Raw genomic sequence first — 18,356 nt, 5'->3', positions numbered from 1 at the left:
GATCACTTCTCGACCAGCGAACGCTGCAGCACCGCCTGCAGATCCGCATCGAATGAGTCCCCTTTCGAGTAATCAGCGTTAAATCTGTCCGGCTGTGTGCCGGAAGCATCGACGCTGTTGGGTACCTTCTTTAAACTACCCGTCGAAGGCCCATTTGCTGTCACTTTCGTTTTGCTAGCCGGAGGCGGAAGTGTCGCCCCAAATGCGATACCATAGTGATTGCTGTTTGAATTATTGCCATTACTAAATGCACTAAACGCATCGTCAAACTTGGCCTCAAACTCGTTGCCATTGCCAAACGCGGCCGCCATGCTCGTGTTGTTGTTGAGCACATTTGCGGTGTCCATCTTGGAGAACTCGTCCTCGAAGGATTTCACCGAAGACGCCGATGTCACCGCAACAGCAGGTGACGAGACAGCCATTACGGAAAGAACTGACGCCGGAGAGGTAGCCGTAGTGCGGAATGCATCGAACAGGATGTCACTGCTAGCACTGCTTTTGTTCTTCACATCGCCGCTACCATTACCGAACGCACCGAACAACGAATCGGATGTTTTGTTGGTGTTCTTCGTGAAGTTATCGTTAAATGCATCGAACGGGTCTGCCGCAGGGCCGGTATGGGAGATTGACGATTTCGTCCTTTCAATCGACCCCCCGCTGGAGAGAGTATTATTGTTCAGTCGGTTGTTGCTGCTATTTAACCCGAAAGGACTAGTGCCGGTATTGTGTGCGCCATCTGCCTCCATACGGACACCTCGGAACAACTCGTCCAGCTCCTCCACCGAGGTGTTGGAAGACTTGCTGAACTTGGCATCAAATCCGCTCGATAGGACGTTGTTGTTGTTGCTTCCCGGATTGGAAACGGATGCAAAAGGATCTACGAGTGGATCGGAACGTTAGCGTTTGCTGTCCGTTTGTAGCGGAACCGTTAGCACGCTTACCATCGGATGGCGTTGCATTATCCTCGGTGTCAGCGAACGGATCCTCGATGCTGAACGGATCCTCGTACCGGTAGTCCTTGAACGGATCATCCGCAAAGTCAGCAACCGGCGTGGGAGTTGGTGCAGCCGAAAGGTGAACCGCAGCAATTGGCATTGCGACTGGAGAGACGACTGGCCCTGGTGGCGTGGGTGCTTCGATGGTTATCATGGCGGTTGGTGTTCCGGAGACGGACGACAATGAATTACCCGTCAACGACCGGTTGCTACCAAACGCGAGATCGCTGGATGCAAAAGATCCTTGCGCTTGTGAGCTCGTGGGTTTGAGATTCTAAATTTTACCGGGATCGGGATTAAACAGTGTTTGTGTATTCGTGTCGTACCATTTGTACGGTGTGTTTCCAAATGATACCCAACGATTCATGGACATTACGTTCATTGGTGGATTGAAATCAATGCAATCGTAATTGAGAGGTTCAAACAGATGAAAACAAATAAGGTCATGGAATCGAAAAAAAAGATCGATTTGAAAAAAAAAGAAAAAGAGAAAAAGAGAAAATAATATGAAATGATTGCAAACCAAGCATTAGTCAATGAGGAAGGAGAGCGATTGAGAAATAATAATGGAAAAGCCAGTGGATTTTGGCACGAACAAATCACCAACAAAGGAAAGTGGAAATGGAAAATGATGCTCACACGATCAAAAACAAAACGTTCGTAAATCAGTGAATTTGAAAGTGTACTTTAAGTGTATAGAATAAAGTTTAGTAGCACGTAGCGTAGGAGCATGGAAAAACGAATGCCCGATATACATAGGTCTGCTATAGGTTGACTGTGCAGAAGAATATGGTTAATACTTTTGGTTATCAGCTGATGTAAAAGCGTTTAGTTGTAGATTAATTTTGTTCACTCGTACACAACACCTTTGCTTTGGAGTGTGACGCTTTAACGTTAAGCATTGCTTTGCACGCGATTTAGTTTGAGTTCGGATATGTTTAGGAGTGGTTAGTACACGCTGAACAGAACACCTCTTCCCGGAATGGCAGAGAGTCCCCGAACGTCATCCAAACACGCTTTACCACTAAAAATAGATGAATTTCAAACGATACCAAGTGAGAAACAGGAACGAGTTAGTACGTGCTTGTTAATATCTGTATTTTGATTCGCTTGTCTAGAGTAGAACTAGTAACTTCTAAATTGTATAAGATTCTTTCTTCGCTCTCTTCCTTTTAGTTGCTCATGTAAATGATTTGTTTTTTTTCGATGATCAAGGTGATGTTTATGGCGTGAATGTATGATGGCATAAGTGCACGCTACACTAATATTGCATTATGGAACATTATGCGAATAAATTGAACTCAGTTCGCTAAAGCTCATAACAGTGTGTTTCTGGACTATTGTTTGTGATATGCTGAAATAGATGGCTTAGATATTGAATAAAAATAAATAAAATATCCGCTTGCAATGTATTTAAATCGCATTAAGCTACCATTCACAGCAGTAAAGAGATCGTCCTTGACCGTTGTTTGTTTTCTTATTTATAGTTCAATCATTAAAGAATATTTCAACGTGTATTTCATTCCTCAGATATAGTCGACATGCCATGGGTCATAGATTTTATGAACAAGTTCATATGATTGATTTAATATATTGTCTAGTAAGTCATGGAGATGAAATTATCTATTCGCTGTACTTGTACTTGCGCAGATAAAAACGTCCTCGAATCCTTTTAATTTCGACAATTGCAACCAAAAATAGGGCAGTTTGATAGAAGATTACAATCCAGCAAACTGATAACGTGCTTTATTTCAGTTTGAAAACTGACAGCAAAACCTCATAAGTTTTTTTATATATTGAGTACATAGGTTTAGTAAAATAAATTTCAATTCCCAGATATAGGATAGTTCTCCCAAAGCTTATTTGAACATAATAACGAACATAATTTCACTTACGCTCGTCGAAAAAGAAAAGAAATCTTTTTATTGGTAACAGTGTAAAGGTATGTTTGTCTATTTTACTGAATGTACATGTGAATAGTGTAAATAAAATCTCTTTCTTGTACAGCCATGTAATGAAAAAATCACGTTCATTATTACATTATAAAAAAAACACACCTTTAATAAGATCTGACCATAAAAAAGGCCAGTCAAATGGACCTAAGAAACTCTATTAAATAAAATAATACAGCCTTGCAAGCATGTTATCTTATCTGTTATCTGAAGTGGCATTCAACAAATACAAATCCACCAATGGAAATTATGTAAACATTTGCCTAAGGCGCCTGCAGAATACCTATCTTGTATTTAGGCAATGGCAAATGCAAAGAGAGTTTCGTTTACGTTAATATAATATAATTCAAACCCTCCGCAGCATGAAAATGCATAGTGGGTGTGTTTGTTGGTTTTTCACCATTCATCTATGATCGTCGTTCATGCAATAATGATCGTATTTTTTGTCGATTTCATGAAATATTAACAACAAACAGGTAAACTATATGAATAGAATATACATCACGCCATCAGTATTATTATAGCATTATGATAGAAGTAAATACCACTATTTAAACGATCGCAATATCGATTGCTACAGCATTGCTACGCCGAGTTGTTTTTAATTTTGTTAAGCATTTTTAATGTTCTTTATGAGCACGAATTCGATTTTGAATCCGGTACGTAACATTAAAACTCTCTTTGTACACATCATATGCGGTACAACATGGCGATGAAAGGTTAACAGACCAATGTTTAAACATAAAATATGCAGCATCTTTTCTAACGAGATTTGCAGGGAAATGGTTAATATCGATTTGCTTTATATAGCATGTGTAGCCCATTTTACGCCATAGGTAGTAATATCGGTTGTTGAAGTGACATGTTCGTGCAACTCTTTCGATTATTTTAGACAGTACGACGTTACTACAACTTTTGCATCTGCATCATTTTTGCTTCGGTTAATTGTTAGTTTCTAATAATACTATTAGATGATATTCACTGAAATGCACGATGAAACGATAGAAGTGCAAAAGAAGAAAGAGAATGTTAGATATTATCACGGAACAGCCAGTGTAGAATGTGAAGTGCACACTTAGTATACTTAGCGTACAAAATATGTGGCATAATATGATTCAAAAAACAAACTCAAATTATGTAACTCTTATAGCAGATAGTGGAATCATTCTTACCAAACATTATCCAAAAAAAAAAACAAATAAAAAATCTTTCACAAAAGATTTTACAGAGCTACTCCTAACAAGCATAGTGCCTTGATTAATTTCCTAAATATCATTCTTAAGAAGCGCAATACACTACGGCAAAAACAACGAAAGTATAACTTTTGATTGATAGAAAAGGTAATGAAATGTAATATACAACTAAAACTAAAAAATACCAAAAAAACACGAAATCCAACAAAAGAAATTTAAAGTTTTTATTTGCTAATGTTAAGGTTATAAGGTAAGGTTAAACTATTAATATTAAGCTGGAAGATGGGCATACAGTACTTTTATCAAAATACAGTAGAAAATGAACAATGGAAATATGATTGAGGAAAACATGAACATGCAACAGGCAGTAACAGACGAAAGTACTTAATGTCATAGACCTGTTTTTGTACCTTCATGTACTCTAAAGAGAACGGGAATACTAGCAACAACGTAAGCGATTTGTTTATGGGCACTGTCGTGACAGTAAGGTAGCATCATGCAACAATTGTAAATGAAAACACTGAATAATGACAAAAAGATAGAAGAGAAAACAACTTAAAACAGGGGAGCAAACACGAGCCAAACCGAAGAAACAAAAAAAGAACGGAAATGGCGGACACTAGAAGGTCGAGTTCGGATCAGAACATCGTCAAGTCCACCGGGGGTTCGTGCCAAAATGATAGGTAATCTTATTGTTGATAACTACCTTATTGTCGAAGTCGGCAAAGTTGGCAAAGCTGCCACCGCCGCTACTATCACCGAAAGCATCCGACGCCGGTGGTGCAGGTTTGGTAGGTGTAGGACCCTGCCATTGTTGATAGTGTTGGTAGAGAAGGAGTTACGGGCGGAAGAAATGTGTCAGTAGGATGTTAGAATAGAAGAAGAATAATAGAATAGTATTGAAAATTCAACTGTTACACACCACGCTAGGTTAGTTTTGGGGTTTGATTCCAGCCTTAGCCAGATAGAATACTAAAGCAAATGTAATTGTTCAAACTCACCTGCATTGGTCGTGGCGGAGCCGGCCGCGGTGGCGGTTGCTTCGCCTTCTTAGGTGGCAAGGCTGGACTCGGCGATTCCGGACGAGGCGGAGCAGTGGATTTGCTGGGACTTGGTGACAGTGCTTGACCGGCAGTGGTCGGAGCGTGAAGTATGGCAAACGGATCGCATCCGAACTCATCTTTGGAGGGCTAAAATGTGAAACAAACCATGAGCATAATCGGTTCTACATTCTCTCGCATTAACAACCTTCTCACCTCTACTCCACTGCCTTTCCGTTCGCCGAATGGATCGGATGCAGCAGACGCAAACGGATCCGCACCTGTGGCGTTGGTTTTCGCACCGAACGCCCCGAATCCTTCGTCACCGAAACCTCCGGTGGTACCGTGGTGGAAGCCTCCATTCGAACTTGTGTCAAACTGGGTGGTGAAACCGTTGGCTTTGAAATCATCCCCGAAGCCGGTTTCCGTTTCCTCAGGATTAAATCCGTTCGACCTGTTGTCACCGAACGGATCACGCTTGTTCGCATTCTCTACCTCTTTTTCTTCAAGCGCCAGTTTGGCTTCACGGAACTCCGGTTCGATCTTGAGCGAGTAATCGGACACCAGAATCGGATCGTTTGAATCGATCGCAGAACGGAACATCGACAGGGCATCCGTCATTTGGCGCTGGTATTCCTGGATCTGTGTAACCATGGCTTTAACCTGGCTAATCTCTAGCTGCGTATCTTGCAGCTGTGACGTAAGCTTGTCGACCTCTTTGGTGCCTGCGTTGTACTCTTTTTCAAGCGATTGTTCCTCATCCTTTAACTTCTGCAACTCGGAACGGCGCGAGTCCAGCTCACCTTCTTGCTCCTTGAGCGTTGCTTCTTGCTTCTGGCACTGTTCTCGAATTTTGTTAACCTTTGTGAGATTCATTCACAAATTATTTGCACCATGAGAGAACAGATAAAGACACGCTTAGTTAGAGTTATTCTCGTGTATTTGCGTACGGAAAACATTTAACACATTTTCATTGTATTTGAATGTATGGTTCGGAACGGGGAGAGGATCGTTAAAAGGAATGGAGGATACACAAGGAAGAGGATTAGTTTCCCAACTGTCCGGCCAAAGTTAACAACATTTTTTAATACCACGTTATGTTTGAATCAATTATCTTCATTGAAAGTACCAACAACATCGATAGCTAGTTAGTTTTGGAACGTTCAAACTCTTGAACGATGAACCATTTACTATAAAAAAGCTATATATTTAATTGCATTTTCATACTCATATCTAATACCACGTTTATAGCATAAAAATACCGGAAGTGTTCATATATCTAATATATATCAAACCAGCTAACGAAAAGTTCATAAATATCCATAAAAATGAAACATGATAAATACTTCATCCTTTGATTTGGAAACTCAATTGATCGTTGAATATTTTTATCTAGAAGTTATTGAACTAAACGAAACATAATAAAAACCCAATGGACATTTTAATAACAGTGAAAGTTATAGTGCAAATCGGTGTACGTGAATAGAACGTTAAGCTTTTCCAATACAAACCAACGCATAAAAAAATATGTGTAAGCTAATTACAACAAAAGCAAACAAAAATTATAATAAAATATATCAAGAAATTATATTAAAACATCATTACTTGAGGCCATTATGACCGGACTTGGGAATCACGAATAAAAAAACACATGAATTAACAACAAATTCCAACATGTCACCACCTGAGTGCAAAAGGGTTGATTATTGAAAAGTTAGTGCACAATTTATGGGAATTAGAAATGAATTGCAATTTTTGAAAACGTTTTATGAAACTTTTACTGAAATGAGTGGAAGTACATATAAACGAGACGAAACACAAAATGAAACAAATGCATTGTTTTATGAAACATAACAAAGAAACGAACAAATAAATAAAATCATAAAATAAACGAACCTGTTGACGGGCATCGTCAATGCTGCACACTACCCCTTGCAGGGCCTGATCTACATCTACTTGCTAGTAGTAACAATGTGACACACCAAACGATTTTTTTGTTCACGATGTGTTGAAACAAGCACAACCAATTATGTAGCAGTATTAACAACCCAACATTAGCGAAAGAAAATACGAGCAGAGTTGCGAAAAATTAACGACAGTACAGACAGCTACAGTAGGTATACGATCAAAATAGACTTGGCATATACATTTTTTACATAGCCAGGAATATCCATTGTTTTTTAGACTTGTGTCAATCAAACGCAATAAAATATAAAGATTAGTTAGCAGTACAGTAAAAGATAAAAAAAGTTATGTAAACAATTAAATAATAAATAATTTTAATGATAGCTGAAAATCATATAGATAAACGAATTTAATTTAAATTAGTTGTATTAGTAATTTATAGATTTTGTTTGTCTAGATAATGAATTGCATTGCAAATGAGTAACTAATACAGAATAGAAGCATTTTTTGAATAGCAAAGCGTTGAAGTACTTCTCGTTTTTTTAATAATTGTTTGATTAAAAATAACGCTTACCGTTATCGTTACTGTACAATTAGTCACCTTCTAGCATAGTCGGATGTTAACTGATAAGATATATGATACAAAGCTCAGAAGCATACGAGTGCACCGAAAATATGAGCCAAAGACAAAAGTTTGATTTATGTATAGCAAATGTGCTGCATGACAAACTAAATAAATATAACTAAAACGCAGACAGAATTCTTGAAATTTGGAAAGTGTTTCATAGATTGCAAAGGGTGAATAAAGTTAGATCGTGAATGCTATAGTTAGATCGTAAAATATTAGCTACTCTATCCGGAGTTGAAATCCTTTGTTTGTTGGTTAGGAAGGAATTTAATTCACCATTGAAAGGATATTATTCCGCACTTACCTGATTCTTAAGATCATCCAAACGCTTTTGTGCTTCACCTTTTTGGTTTTCCAGTTGCTTCAATGTTGCCGTTAACGTGTCCAGTTCACTCTATTTGACGATAAAACAAGCGTGCTTTAGCCAGATTCTAAATAACCTAGATCGTATGTTACTAACTTGTAAGCTGCGTAGCTCCCCACTCTTGATTCGTACGTCAGCCTCCTTCTGGGCAACCTCCTGTTCCAGCAGACGCCGCTCTTTGGCAAGCTCATCAATTTCTTTGGATATCATCTCGAGCTCGGGGTTGCTGTATGTCGGTTGTGCCGGTTCCTAAAAGGACAAAAAAATAATCATAAATACCCAAAACAGATTATCCGGATTAAAATACATCAATACTCTACGCACCTGTGGTTGGATGATGGAGCTTTTTCTCAAACTCGGCGGAACCATGTTCGGAGCCAGTGCCTGTGGCGGATCGATGCCCTTTTTAGCGCGATCGACAAACCACATGGCTAAACAGAACTCTTCCAACTTCAGTTTGCCCGATTGGTGTGTATCGCAGAGCGCCCAGATATGCGCTAACTTGCCTTGTGTAACTCCAGATTGAATAAACACGTCTTTGATCTCCAATCCCGACACGAGCCCGTCTCGATCGGTGTCGCTCTTGTTGAAAATTTCCTCGTACTTGCAGCGCTCCAGCGGAGATACGACCCAGCTGGTCACCTCCAACGGACCGGATCCCGAAATCAACGGCACCATCGGCACGGGTGGGATAACAGGAGCCATTCCTGCCATCGGTGGCGGTCGGGCAAGGGCGGCTGGCAACGGTGGCACTACCGGTGGTGGTGCAATGTCGGTCGGAAAATTGGCCACAAATCCTCCTCCGTCAGCAGCACCGCTACCGAAGGCATCGAACCCGCCACCGTTCGGTGCCGATTGTGAGCTGTAATTACGCTGCAATTGCGGTGGTAGTACGGCTGGAATGGCGCGCTTATCCAACGCCTCGTACACCAGATGCATGGCTACGCAAAACTCGTGCTTATCGAGGCTGCCATCACGATCCTGATCGGCCAAGTCCCAGATGCGACCAAGCGTGTCGACCGGCAGTTTTGAATTCATCAAGGTCATTCGTACTTTTGCACCCGGAAGCAGTCCATTCATGGGTCCCAAGGAATCGAACAGTTGCTCGTACTGTTGCCGCTTTTCCGGTTTCATCGCCCAGTCCATGCTTTCGGCTGGGAGCATTTTTACCTGTGCGGGCACCTTTGGTAAATCACCCTGCAAGAGCACGAAAAAGCACGTGATAAGGGACGTATGTAGATTTCGCAACAGCGACAATTCGACTGACATACCACTCTCGGCGGTTTCGATAGCAAATTGTAGATGTTTTTCAGGTTAATATCAGATCCTTCTTGTGCCAAACCGATCAGCTTTAGTGAAACGAAAAATCCCTCCTTCGTCAGGAACCCTTTGCCGTTCGGATCCGACATATCCCAAATGCGACTGAGCACGACATCACTAAGGCCGGACTTCTTGAGGAATTTTGCCGCATCTAGCGCACCGATTTCGTTCGATTCTTTTGGGTCCAGCTGGGGAATGGTTTTGGGATAAGGTATAATCATCAGTACTTCTGTGGAAGGCTACAAAAACAGCAGTGTCGCTGGTTATGCAATATTAGTAACAAAATTTAGAAGATTGATTGACTGGCATAAACGAATACATGGGTATTTCGATTTACATCTCGTCCTGAGGGCAGCGCGACCATTCGGACGCGTTATAGCATCCGTAAAATGTAACTTAATTCTCACCGTCGTTCGCGACGTACGAGTAAGAACTCGGGTGGTAGTATGTTATTCACACAGATTCATTTATCGATTTTCCGCACGTCAATCAGCTTGCTAGAAGTATGTTGCCTTGCCTTGTTTGTACCAGAAAGCTAGGTTAACGAATTACTTTAAACGAATGTTTAAGATAACAGATAAAAAAAAGTACGGAAATGAGCTAAACCTTGTTGTAACTAATCAGAAAGATAAAAGTAATACATTTCCGGAACCCAAGCTTCTATGCATGCTATGATACGGAAACGTCGCACGCTTCTTACATACAAGGTCCTTTGCCTTTATTGATACTTCCCCTTCAACTCACCTGTTTATAGTAAGCTTCGTATATAAGGATATGGTCTCCTGCGATCTGTAGAGGCACAACAAACGAAGAAACGTATTAGAACGATAGTATAACAAACCACAGTGTAAATTATACGTGTTTTTCACAAATTTTGTAAAATATTTCATTCGCATTTACATCAATATCAGAGCACGAGCCATCGCTTATCTATGCGGATAAGGACTTGAGAATACGGTTTCGTATCGATTTTTGTACAACAATCACTGTAACGGTTTGCAATGTCTTGATGAACACTTCAGTCGTTCTCGAGGGCTCGCTGTTTCCACTCCAACGCATTTTTTCTTCACACTGATAAGCATAAGAGGGCGTTGCAGGCGTAGAGCTGCCGAACTTGCTCCAAAGTGCCACCGTTTGCGTTGTGGATGCAGAGCACCTATACAATGCATTGTAGACAATGGTACTTGTAAGAATTGGGGAACACAGCAGTGTAAGGAATGGGTCGTTACAAATACAACCCCTTCTTACGAAAGTGGCCACCGATGATGTACTTTACAGGATGCTAATAAGAATGGGCAAAAGGGCTATTCGCACAGAGCGTACAAACGGTAGTAACACTGTCTGGGGGAATAGTTCGCTGGACGCAACAATTACCTTCACAATGTCGGGCATTTTGACGGATTTTTCTGCCGAAAAGGAGAAGTGCGCAATCGAAATCGATCGGTAGCGAGGGAGCTTGCTGGGTTTGGCGCTGAACTCGCTGGGGTGATGTGTCTTGCAGCTGGTAAGTCCGACTCCGTGCGAAAAAGATGTGCATCAAACAGTCCACCCGATGGCCCGATACGCGAGATAATACTGTATTTATCGCTTGCGATACGATTGTTTTCTTTGCGCGTTTGCACGCTCGGGACGACACACAGTTTGGGCGAGCTAAAATCTTACGCACTTTTCGCTTTCGTTTACTCCGAAATCTTGCCCTTTTCCTACTGACGGACACTGCGTGCGTCTCTCTCGCACTAGGACGAAATTAAGGCTAAAACGAGCTGTCAAACGGTGCGCTTCAGGATGACGTTTGTGACAGACAAGGGCTCGCACGGTGGGACAGCCAGTGGCACTTCGTGAAGCAGCGAAATATTCAAATCTCAACAATCAGTTAAGCAAAACCAGCCATATTTGATAAGGTTGTACGCGTATTTTATTTGTCGAAGGTTTCGTTTGTTCATTACTACAATTTTGTTTTGCTTATTTGTATAAAGTACGGAACAAATTAAAAGAAATGCCTTACCTGATTTGTCGCGGTAAAAAAGGAAGTTTCAGTACTTAGACAAAATTCGTAGTTATTGCTATCGTCATTACAACTAATACCGTATTTTAGCACTTTGCCGCTAAGGGATGAAGGAATAATGCGAACAGAAAACAGTTACCAACTGAATCACATGGAAAGTGTACACATTCTGCGGCCACACACAAATAGAATCACATCCAGCAAACATTCTTCAAGTGGAACGCTTAGCGATTTTGGCAAATGCTGGCATCGGGTTTCTCTGCCCCCTTTAGTGGTGGTGGCCAAGCGTTAGGAAAAGTGGTGCTAACGCGCCCAGAATAAGTAGTGCCAGCTCGTAGTTCCGCAATCCTCCCGGGCCACCGGCAGCGGACGGTTTCCCGCTTACGGCGACAGATGAGCTTGGAGGCTGCTGTTCCAACAGACTGTAATTGCCGTGATGGTGCGTATGGCTATGGCCATGTCCGTGGTCGCTGCGATGTGTCAACTCCGGAAGCACGTGGACGGTGGCCACGTACAGGAACGTTCCCGCCGAAAACAGCATGGCAATGCCGGTCGCATTGAGTGATTCGAGCGTTTCCTTCTGCTCGCTTCCGATGCCAAAATACGTCAGCAGTGTTAGCGCCGGAGCTGCGAGAGCGAAAATGAGCAGATGCTTTCGAATCCGGTCCCGCTCGACTCCTTCGTGCAGTAGAAAGCTCACGAGCCCAAATGCAGCAGGGGCTTTGTGTAGCATGATTGCCAGGAATACGATGATTTCCACATCCGAATGGCTCGTCGTAGCGGCGGCTCCAAGTGCCACACCGTCCGCAGCCGCATGGACCACTAACCCGATGGTTGCCGTTAGATTGCGCTCGTTAGAGCCTTCCGTGCGCCGTGAGGATACTTGATCCACGAGCATCATGAACACGAATCCCAGCACCAGCGATAACCCTATCGTGGCCGAATGTTCGTCATTTCTGTGCTCGTGTTTGTGTTCACCTACTGGCAGGCCGGATGATGTCCCGTGGTCTTTTACTGCCTCCTCCAGCGATCGCTCGTCGTACAACGACCGGATACCTTCGGGAATAATGACGGTTAGGGCGGTTCCGACTAGCAGCCCCGCTCCAAAGATAGAAACATTTTTCAGTTTCTCCTGCAAAGAAATGACGATGAATATCCTAATGCGGCAACAATCTGGACATCACTGAAAAGCTCACCTCGGAGAGTGACATTATGAGGGGAATGTTTCCGGCTAGATATGATCCCACAAGCATCACGATAACCAAAGCGAAAAGCATTGCCGTTTCGTCCATTTTGCAACGATCGTTTGATGTGCGTCAGGGGTATGCTAAGATGAAATATTGTCGTGCCCGTACGACGGACGCTCTTTTACTACCAGAATACGGCGATTGATAGAAACACCATCAAAATTTGGCGACTATGCACTGTTTCTAAAACTGCTGACCAGGCATTATCACTCGAGCTGAGCCGGGCGCAGGTGGACAAGGGAAATATCTGGTTCTCGCAGCGTAATGTTTATGCGATCTTGTCCGATTGGCTTATCGACGTGTCCGCCGAGGTTAACGTTTACTTTTTTGTCTATTCCCTTGTTGCTTGTTTGGGATATTTTACCTTTTTTCTTGCTTTGGCACCGTCGACTTTGACATATTTTGTTTACCTAATCACAACACCATGACGTCAGTTTTGACAACTGGCTAACCCTAGTTAATTTCGTTGAGGGTTGCCTTGAATGCATTTTCCAATTTTCTATAATTTTCCTGTAGAAGAGTAAATAAACTTGATTTAAACATGAAAATTTATTGGATGATAAATATGAATTTTTACTTTTTATCAAAATTATTATTAGCTAGCAGCTACATCGGATATATGGTTAATTATTACCTCAATGATCTCTATTTTGACGTTAGCCGCCTTGAATGAGCGCAGTCTTGTTTTGGTCTCCAGCGATTTCAATATCGTTTTCGTTCGGTTGGACTTGAATGCGAATCTTACGCCCTTGGATTTCGATTAAGGAGTGTTTCGGAAACTTTTACCGGTACATATCACAATCATCTGGCACGATGAATCGAACATACAAATTGAACACTGGTTTCACGATCCCGCTTGTTGGCTGTAAGTAGACGAAACGATCTCACCTCTGGTAATTCCGGTAACATTCGGTATCATTGCCCTTGGTTCTCAAACCTCCTCTAGCCATTACTTATTCATACGGTTGAATTTAAATTTCAAGATTTCTTTTGCACCCCTCGGTCTTTGTGAACCCATTGAATATGGTTCCGATAGGGGATTGTTTTTCGAACCATTGATAAAAATTGCGAAATACCCGCCATAGAGACTTATGCTTGCTCTCTTGCTTTTCATTTTAGTTGGAACGTTTCAAATCCACGGCCAGGAGCTAATTTATGAAGTACTGGATTATGCTCTACGCGCTGGCTATCGACACATCGGTTCGTATGGAAATAGTTTTCCACGTGGTGGTGTGAATCGATAATTTTCATCATGTCTTTAACATTGTTTTGCTCGAAACAGATACAGCAGTTGTTTATCGCAACGAGGAGTATATTGGGAATGCTCTGAAAACGTTACTGCCTAAATATGATCTGAAACGTGAAGACATTTTTATCACCTCCAAGTTGAGTAAGTAATCTGCACAGATTTGATGTTCTTTCTCCTGGCGCATGCAATACCCTCGACTGTTGTTTGAATTGTAGTTTCTCAAGCGGGAAAAGACGAAGATTTTGTGGAACAGATGGTGCAAAAGTCTCTCGCCAATTTGCAAACTGAATATCTCGATCTATACCTCATTCACTGGCCGGGCGTGAGTGGTAAGTTTCTAGATTCATCGTCGATGTTTGTTCGATGCTCAGAATCGTACCATTATCTGTCTAGGAATGCAAGTAACTCATCCTGATAACGCCAAATATCGAATGGCCACGTGGAATGCGTTGTGCAAGATGCAACGCAAAGGTAGCCTACGATCGATTGGTGTGTCGAACTATACGGTGAAGCATTTAAAAGAGATGCTTGAAGATTGCAAGGGGGTTGTTCCGGCTGTTAATCAGGTACGGGACTGTCTGGGAAGAAAATAATCCACGTCCATGTGTCGTCAGTATCGATCATAGAGCACTCATAGTTACACCATTCTATTGTGTTTATTTTAGGTTGAATGGCATCCTTACTATTACCAGCCGGAGTTGTTGGAGTACTGCCGTCAGGAGAATATTTTTCTTCAAGCATATTCGTCCCTCGGCTCGTCTAATACCACCGAGCTTCGAGACGATTCTAAAGTTAAAACTGTTGCGAGTAGCCTACAGAAAACGCCTGCCCAAGTGCTTCTCCGTTGGGCGGTCCAGCAGGATATCGGCATTCTACCGAAGGCTCGTTCGCGCAATCACATTGAGGAAAACGTTGCGCTGGATTTTGAAATTCCGGCAAAGGAGATGCATCAGTTGAACAGTTTGCGAGAGAGCGTAGGTCAAAAGTTTGCCTGGAACCCCGAGACGGTCGTTTAAATTGCCTGTATTAGCTTTAAATTGTCAGAAGTCGTGGGAAGGTGCCTTTCGTATGTTAAAAGAGTTTCCGTAAAAAAACGCAAGGGTATGGCTTTGTGTTAGGTGCCTTTTTTAGTGGCAACTTTATGAATTTAATTCATGTACAATATGGTGATTGCCTAACATTGATTAGCAGATAAGGAACATTAGCAGCACAGGCCAGCAGGCGTGTAAAACACTCCAAGAGAAATGGATATTACTTTAGCAAACCGCATTTCTGAGGTATGTTTGGCAAAGTATGAAAGCCTCCCGAAAACTGGTAAACCGGACGAGACATTTGAATGGACAATCCTCTCGGCGATTGTGCTGGATCGCTCGAAAGCTCAAAAAGAAAAATCATATGATAGTAGTAGCGAGCTGCAAGTAGTAGCCCTAGGAACCGGCACGAAATGCTTAGGAGGTAGCGAGCTCAGTTCTCGGGGCGACCTCGTGAACGATAGCCATGCGGAGGTTTTAGCCAGGCGAGGATTTCTGCGCTATTTGCTCGAACAAATCGATGCCGCTAGTGAGGGGCAAAAGCAAAGCATTTTCAAGAGGCACAACTTGTCGGAGAGCGTAAAATTTACGTTAAAAGAAGGTCATTTGTTTCATTTTTTTACTACCCATAGTCCGTGTGGTGATGCGAGTATATTTGAAGCGGACTGTGAAACCGCGAGCTGTGAAATGCCTCCGGAGAAAAAGCCACGTAAAGAAGCTTTAGCAAATGAGGAAGATATTGGGAGTTGCATTGGAGCTAGCGAAGATGAGAAACGTGTTGTAGGTATGACGGGTGGAAAGTTACTTCAGCAAGGTCCAGTAGGGGACTCGATGGCACAAACTATCGGTCAGGTACGGACAAAGCCGGGCCGTGGAATACGAACGCTTTCCGTTTCGTGCAGCGATAAGCTGGCTCGTTGGAACGTGCTTGGCATTCAGGGGAGCTTGCTGATGCACCTGCTAGACCAACCGATATATCTCGAGAGCGTGGTGCTTTGTGACGGAACAGACCATTCGGTAGCGGCTATCGAGCGAGCAATCTGGAGACGCTTTGATCCATGGTCGGCCGGAATCCTTCAAGCACCGTTCCATCGAGGCTGCCCAGCGGTGTTTGCGGCGAACAACGGGCGAATGTTTAAGTTTCGCAAGAATCGGAAGCTTCCTGCGGGGACCGGAAAATATCAACCATCGCCCTGTGGGATTATTTGGTGTGATGTTGCTGTAAGGTAAGAAGTAAACTATTGTAAAGCGTTGTAGTACACAAGAACGTTTTGATTAAAACTTTCTTTGGCCAAACTTTGCCGAAAGGGGATTAGAACCTTTAAATTCTTCTTCGAGAAGTAGTGGAGAAACTATAATTAGATTTGAAATTTTGCGATAGTTCGTCGTGTGATTTAATGGATTCGTGTCACCAAGCGCGGTTGCACTGCATTTTTCCTCCATTTATCTTCACACAGGCCAACGCTGTCGATTCACGATCATTTGTTTTCAACACAAGAACCCCTAGAATCAACTTGCATTCGTCGTGTCGATATTACTTTTCCTGTTGAAGGATCCGCGTGTCAATTACTCTGTTTCCACGGATATAATACCTCCCGGATGCCATTCGCTTTGTCGGATGGCTCCGTGCAGAGGTAAGGCGGCCAGTAAATAATTACTTCTCGCACGATTACGATTGCGGGATTGCCGCTTGCCAGGTTCGTGTCGTTGGCGATGCTCGAGAGCAAAAAAGAAAGGGTGCCAAGTGCAATTTGTCTTGGGCATTGCTGCTGCAATGCGGTCGGGGAAAGCCAAGAATAGGGAGAGCAAAACACGAATCGAATCCGTTTGTCGCGTGCTTCTGTTTGCTGTTCTCGATTTAATAATCCCTGTTAATAGTAATTAATGTTGGGTCATTATTTTTCCTCCATTTACACCATCCTGTGTAGTGTTGGCTTAGTTGCTTTTCAGTTACCTTCGTTGAGAAAGCTTTCATATTCCTCCTTGGCCGCTGTTGCTCACGCGGGTTTATGATTGGAAGCTGGGCGAACTTTTCCGTTCGGTTCGTGATCGTGCTCATTTATTTTCCGGGTCTATAATTTTCCACCGCCGCGCTTACCCCTGGCAAAGGGTTTTCTCCCAGCTGCAGGATTTAATAATTTGATTCACTTTCTGCAATTAAGCGAGTGGAAAGCCGTGGTGGCCTGCTCATTATTTATGCTCACGAATCGTTTCATCTGCATCTGGTTACTTCTCTCGCCAAACAGGTCCCACGAGGTGGAGGTTGCGGGTCGGCGCCATGGAGTGACAAAGCGTAAACTTGCAACACCGGCGGCTCGTTTGCAGGTTTCCAAAATCGAATTATTCAGTCAGTTCGCGCGTACGTACCACCACTCGGCCACCACCACTAGCGACGCTGGGAAGGATGCTTTGAATAATTTAGTTCCGCTTCACCGGCACCTTGGCCAGCCGGCGATGCCCAACGAGGAAAGGTCCACCGCAGCGATATCACATCCCAGTGCAACCGTTTTGCTGGCAGGTAGCAGCGAACTACCGGTCGAAGGCACCCCGGTGCGAAACGGAGCGCCCGATTTCGGCAAACTTTCTTACACGGCCGTCAAGGTGCTGTCGGTGGAGTACGCACGCCAGTGGAGCACCGTGCGGGAGAAGATGTTCGGAAGCTGGACGGAAAAGCCGGATAGTTTGGGGCAGTTTTTCATCGATGCCAATGCTGGACGGTCGTAGCTCGCTCGTCCTGGATGTGCAGGATTGTGCGGGAGCGACGCAGGGGTTTTCATTGATACAAACTTTCGCGTTTTTGCTAGTAAGACAGGGTGTTTTAGGTTTCTTTTTATTGCTAAGTTAGTTTCGAAAGCCAAAAAGACCATGAGTGAACAAAATTATTCCGATGCTTTGTTTCGGAGAAACTCGGTTGGATGTTGCATAATTTAATAAAAAGCGCTAGCACACGTGCACGTTCCCTGCGGAAAAGTTATTAGGAATGGTTGAAAACATTGAGAAATGAATAGTAAATGAATGTACGTAGCGCTTCTCCTCAGCATTGGGTAACTATTTCAGGCGCGGCGTTTAAAGTTTTACGCACTACCGGTTTGGGTAAGAACATCTTTAAAGCGAAAGCAATCAACAACAAAAAAAAAACCAGCGATCTGTATAATGCTGCATCAACACCTCTAAATCTGCACCGGTTTAGTGGCGGGCACGTAGATTCCATTCTCGAGCTTGTCTTGCCGTGGCACGCGGACACACACGGCAAGAAGCAGACAACCGGCAAATTGACCGGAATGCACCGTTCATCTCCGTTGGCTGGTGGTAGAAGAAAAGCACCATTCGGTGCACACTTTCTCGACGTTAGGGCTAGAAAAATGTCCCCTCTTTCGGGCTTTCATTGTTTGGCTGCCAGGCCACGGTCGTGAAGCATTTGCGAACG

The 18,356-nt window shown here is 43.1% G+C and overlaps 4 protein-coding genes across 4 annotated transcripts; 2 read left to right on the top strand and 2 right to left on the bottom strand.

Annotated features, from left to right (window-relative positions):
• Positions 1-2: 2 nt before the first annotated feature.
• Positions 3-10,789, bottom strand: LOC128727553 (epidermal growth factor receptor substrate 15-like 1). Its single transcript, XM_053821479.1, has 12 exons — positions 10,772-10,789; positions 10,142-10,186; positions 9,349-9,585; positions 8,402-9,274; positions 8,174-8,326; positions 8,018-8,107; positions 7,077-7,139; positions 5,397-6,041; positions 5,142-5,330; positions 4,847-4,945; positions 942-1,269; positions 3-877 (listed from the first exon to the last, which is right to left on the bottom strand). The coding sequence occupies exons 1-12, from the start codon at positions 10,787-10,789 to the stop codon at positions 3-5; spliced, it is 3,615 nt and encodes a 1,204-aa protein (XP_053677454.1).
• Positions 10,790-11,311: 522 nt separating this feature from the next.
• LOC128725275 (zinc transporter ZIP9) lies at positions 11,312-12,895 on the bottom strand. The gene is made up of 2 exons (XM_053819005.1): positions 12,599-12,895; positions 11,312-12,534 (listed from the first exon to the last, which is right to left on the bottom strand). Exons 1-2 carry the CDS (start codon positions 12,692-12,694, stop codon positions 11,671-11,673), a joined length of 960 nt encoding a protein of 319 aa, XP_053674980.1. The 5' UTR covers positions 12,695-12,895; the 3' UTR covers positions 11,312-11,670.
• Positions 12,896-13,462: 567 nt separating this feature from the next.
• Positions 13,463-14,914, top strand: LOC128725880 (uncharacterized). The gene is made up of 6 exons (XM_053819650.1): positions 13,463-13,514; positions 13,769-13,849; positions 13,932-14,039; positions 14,114-14,227; positions 14,292-14,464; positions 14,564-14,914. Exons 1-6 carry the CDS (start codon positions 13,463-13,465, stop codon positions 14,912-14,914), a joined length of 879 nt encoding a protein of 292 aa, XP_053675625.1.
• Positions 14,915-15,142: 228 nt separating this feature from the next.
• LOC128725176 (tRNA-specific adenosine deaminase 1) lies at positions 15,143-17,883 on the top strand. Its single transcript, XM_053818899.1, has 2 exons — positions 15,143-16,155; positions 17,176-17,883. Exons 1-2 carry the CDS (start codon positions 15,143-15,145, stop codon positions 17,651-17,653), a joined length of 1,491 nt encoding a protein of 496 aa, XP_053674874.1. The 3' UTR covers positions 17,654-17,883.
• Positions 17,884-18,356: the final 473 nt, after the last annotated feature.

This window comes from Anopheles nili, chromosome 3 (genome assembly GCF_943737925.1).
Source record: "Anopheles nili chromosome 3, idAnoNiliSN_F5_01, whole genome shotgun sequence".
NCBI lineage: Eukaryota > Metazoa > Arthropoda > Insecta > Diptera > Culicidae > Anopheles > Anopheles nili.
Note: the sequence above shows the minus strand (reverse complement) of the source record. Positions and strands in the feature narration are given on the sequence as shown.

What these genes read in the sequence shown, in the direction of transcription:
- LOC128725176 (XM_053818899.1), top strand. Translation starts at nt 15,143, where the DNA reads ATGGATATTACTTTAGCAAACCGCATTTCTGAGGTATGTTTGGCAAAG. An exon ending in TGGTGTGATGTTGCTGTAAG is followed by an intron (nt 16,156 to 17,175) that starts GTAAGAAGTAAA and finishes CTCGCCAAACAG; the next exon opens with GTCCCACGAGGTGGAGGTTG.
- LOC128725275 (XM_053819005.1), bottom strand. Translation starts at nt 12,694, where the DNA reads ATGGACGAAACGGCAATGCTTTTCGCTTTGGTTATCGTGATGCTTGTG. An exon ending in TCATAATGTCACTCTCCGAG is followed by an intron (nt 12,535 to 12,598) that starts GTGAGCTTTTCA and finishes ATTTCTTTGCAG; the next exon opens with GAGAAACTGAAAAATGTTTC.
- LOC128725880 (XM_053819650.1), top strand. Translation starts at nt 13,463, where the DNA reads ATGAATCGAACATACAAATTGAACACTGGTTTCACGATCCCGCTTGTT. An exon ending in CACGATCCCGCTTGTTGGCT is followed by an intron (nt 13,515 to 13,768) that starts GTAAGTAGACGA and finishes TTTTCATTTTAG; the next exon opens with TTGGAACGTTTCAAATCCAC. An exon ending in TTGTTCCGGCTGTTAATCAG is followed by an intron (nt 14,465 to 14,563) that starts GTACGGGACTGT and finishes TGTTTATTTTAG; the next exon opens with GTTGAATGGCATCCTTACTA.
- LOC128727553 (XM_053821479.1), bottom strand. An exon ending in GCTCCATCATCCAACCACAG is followed by an intron (nt 8,327 to 8,401) that starts GTGCGTAGAGTA and finishes TTGTCCTTTTAG; the next exon opens with GAACCGGCACAACCGACATA. An exon ending in TTGACGATGCCCGTCAACAG is followed by an intron (nt 6,042 to 7,076) that starts GTTCGTTTATTT and finishes AATCTCACAAAG; the next exon opens with GTTAACAAAATTCGAGAACA.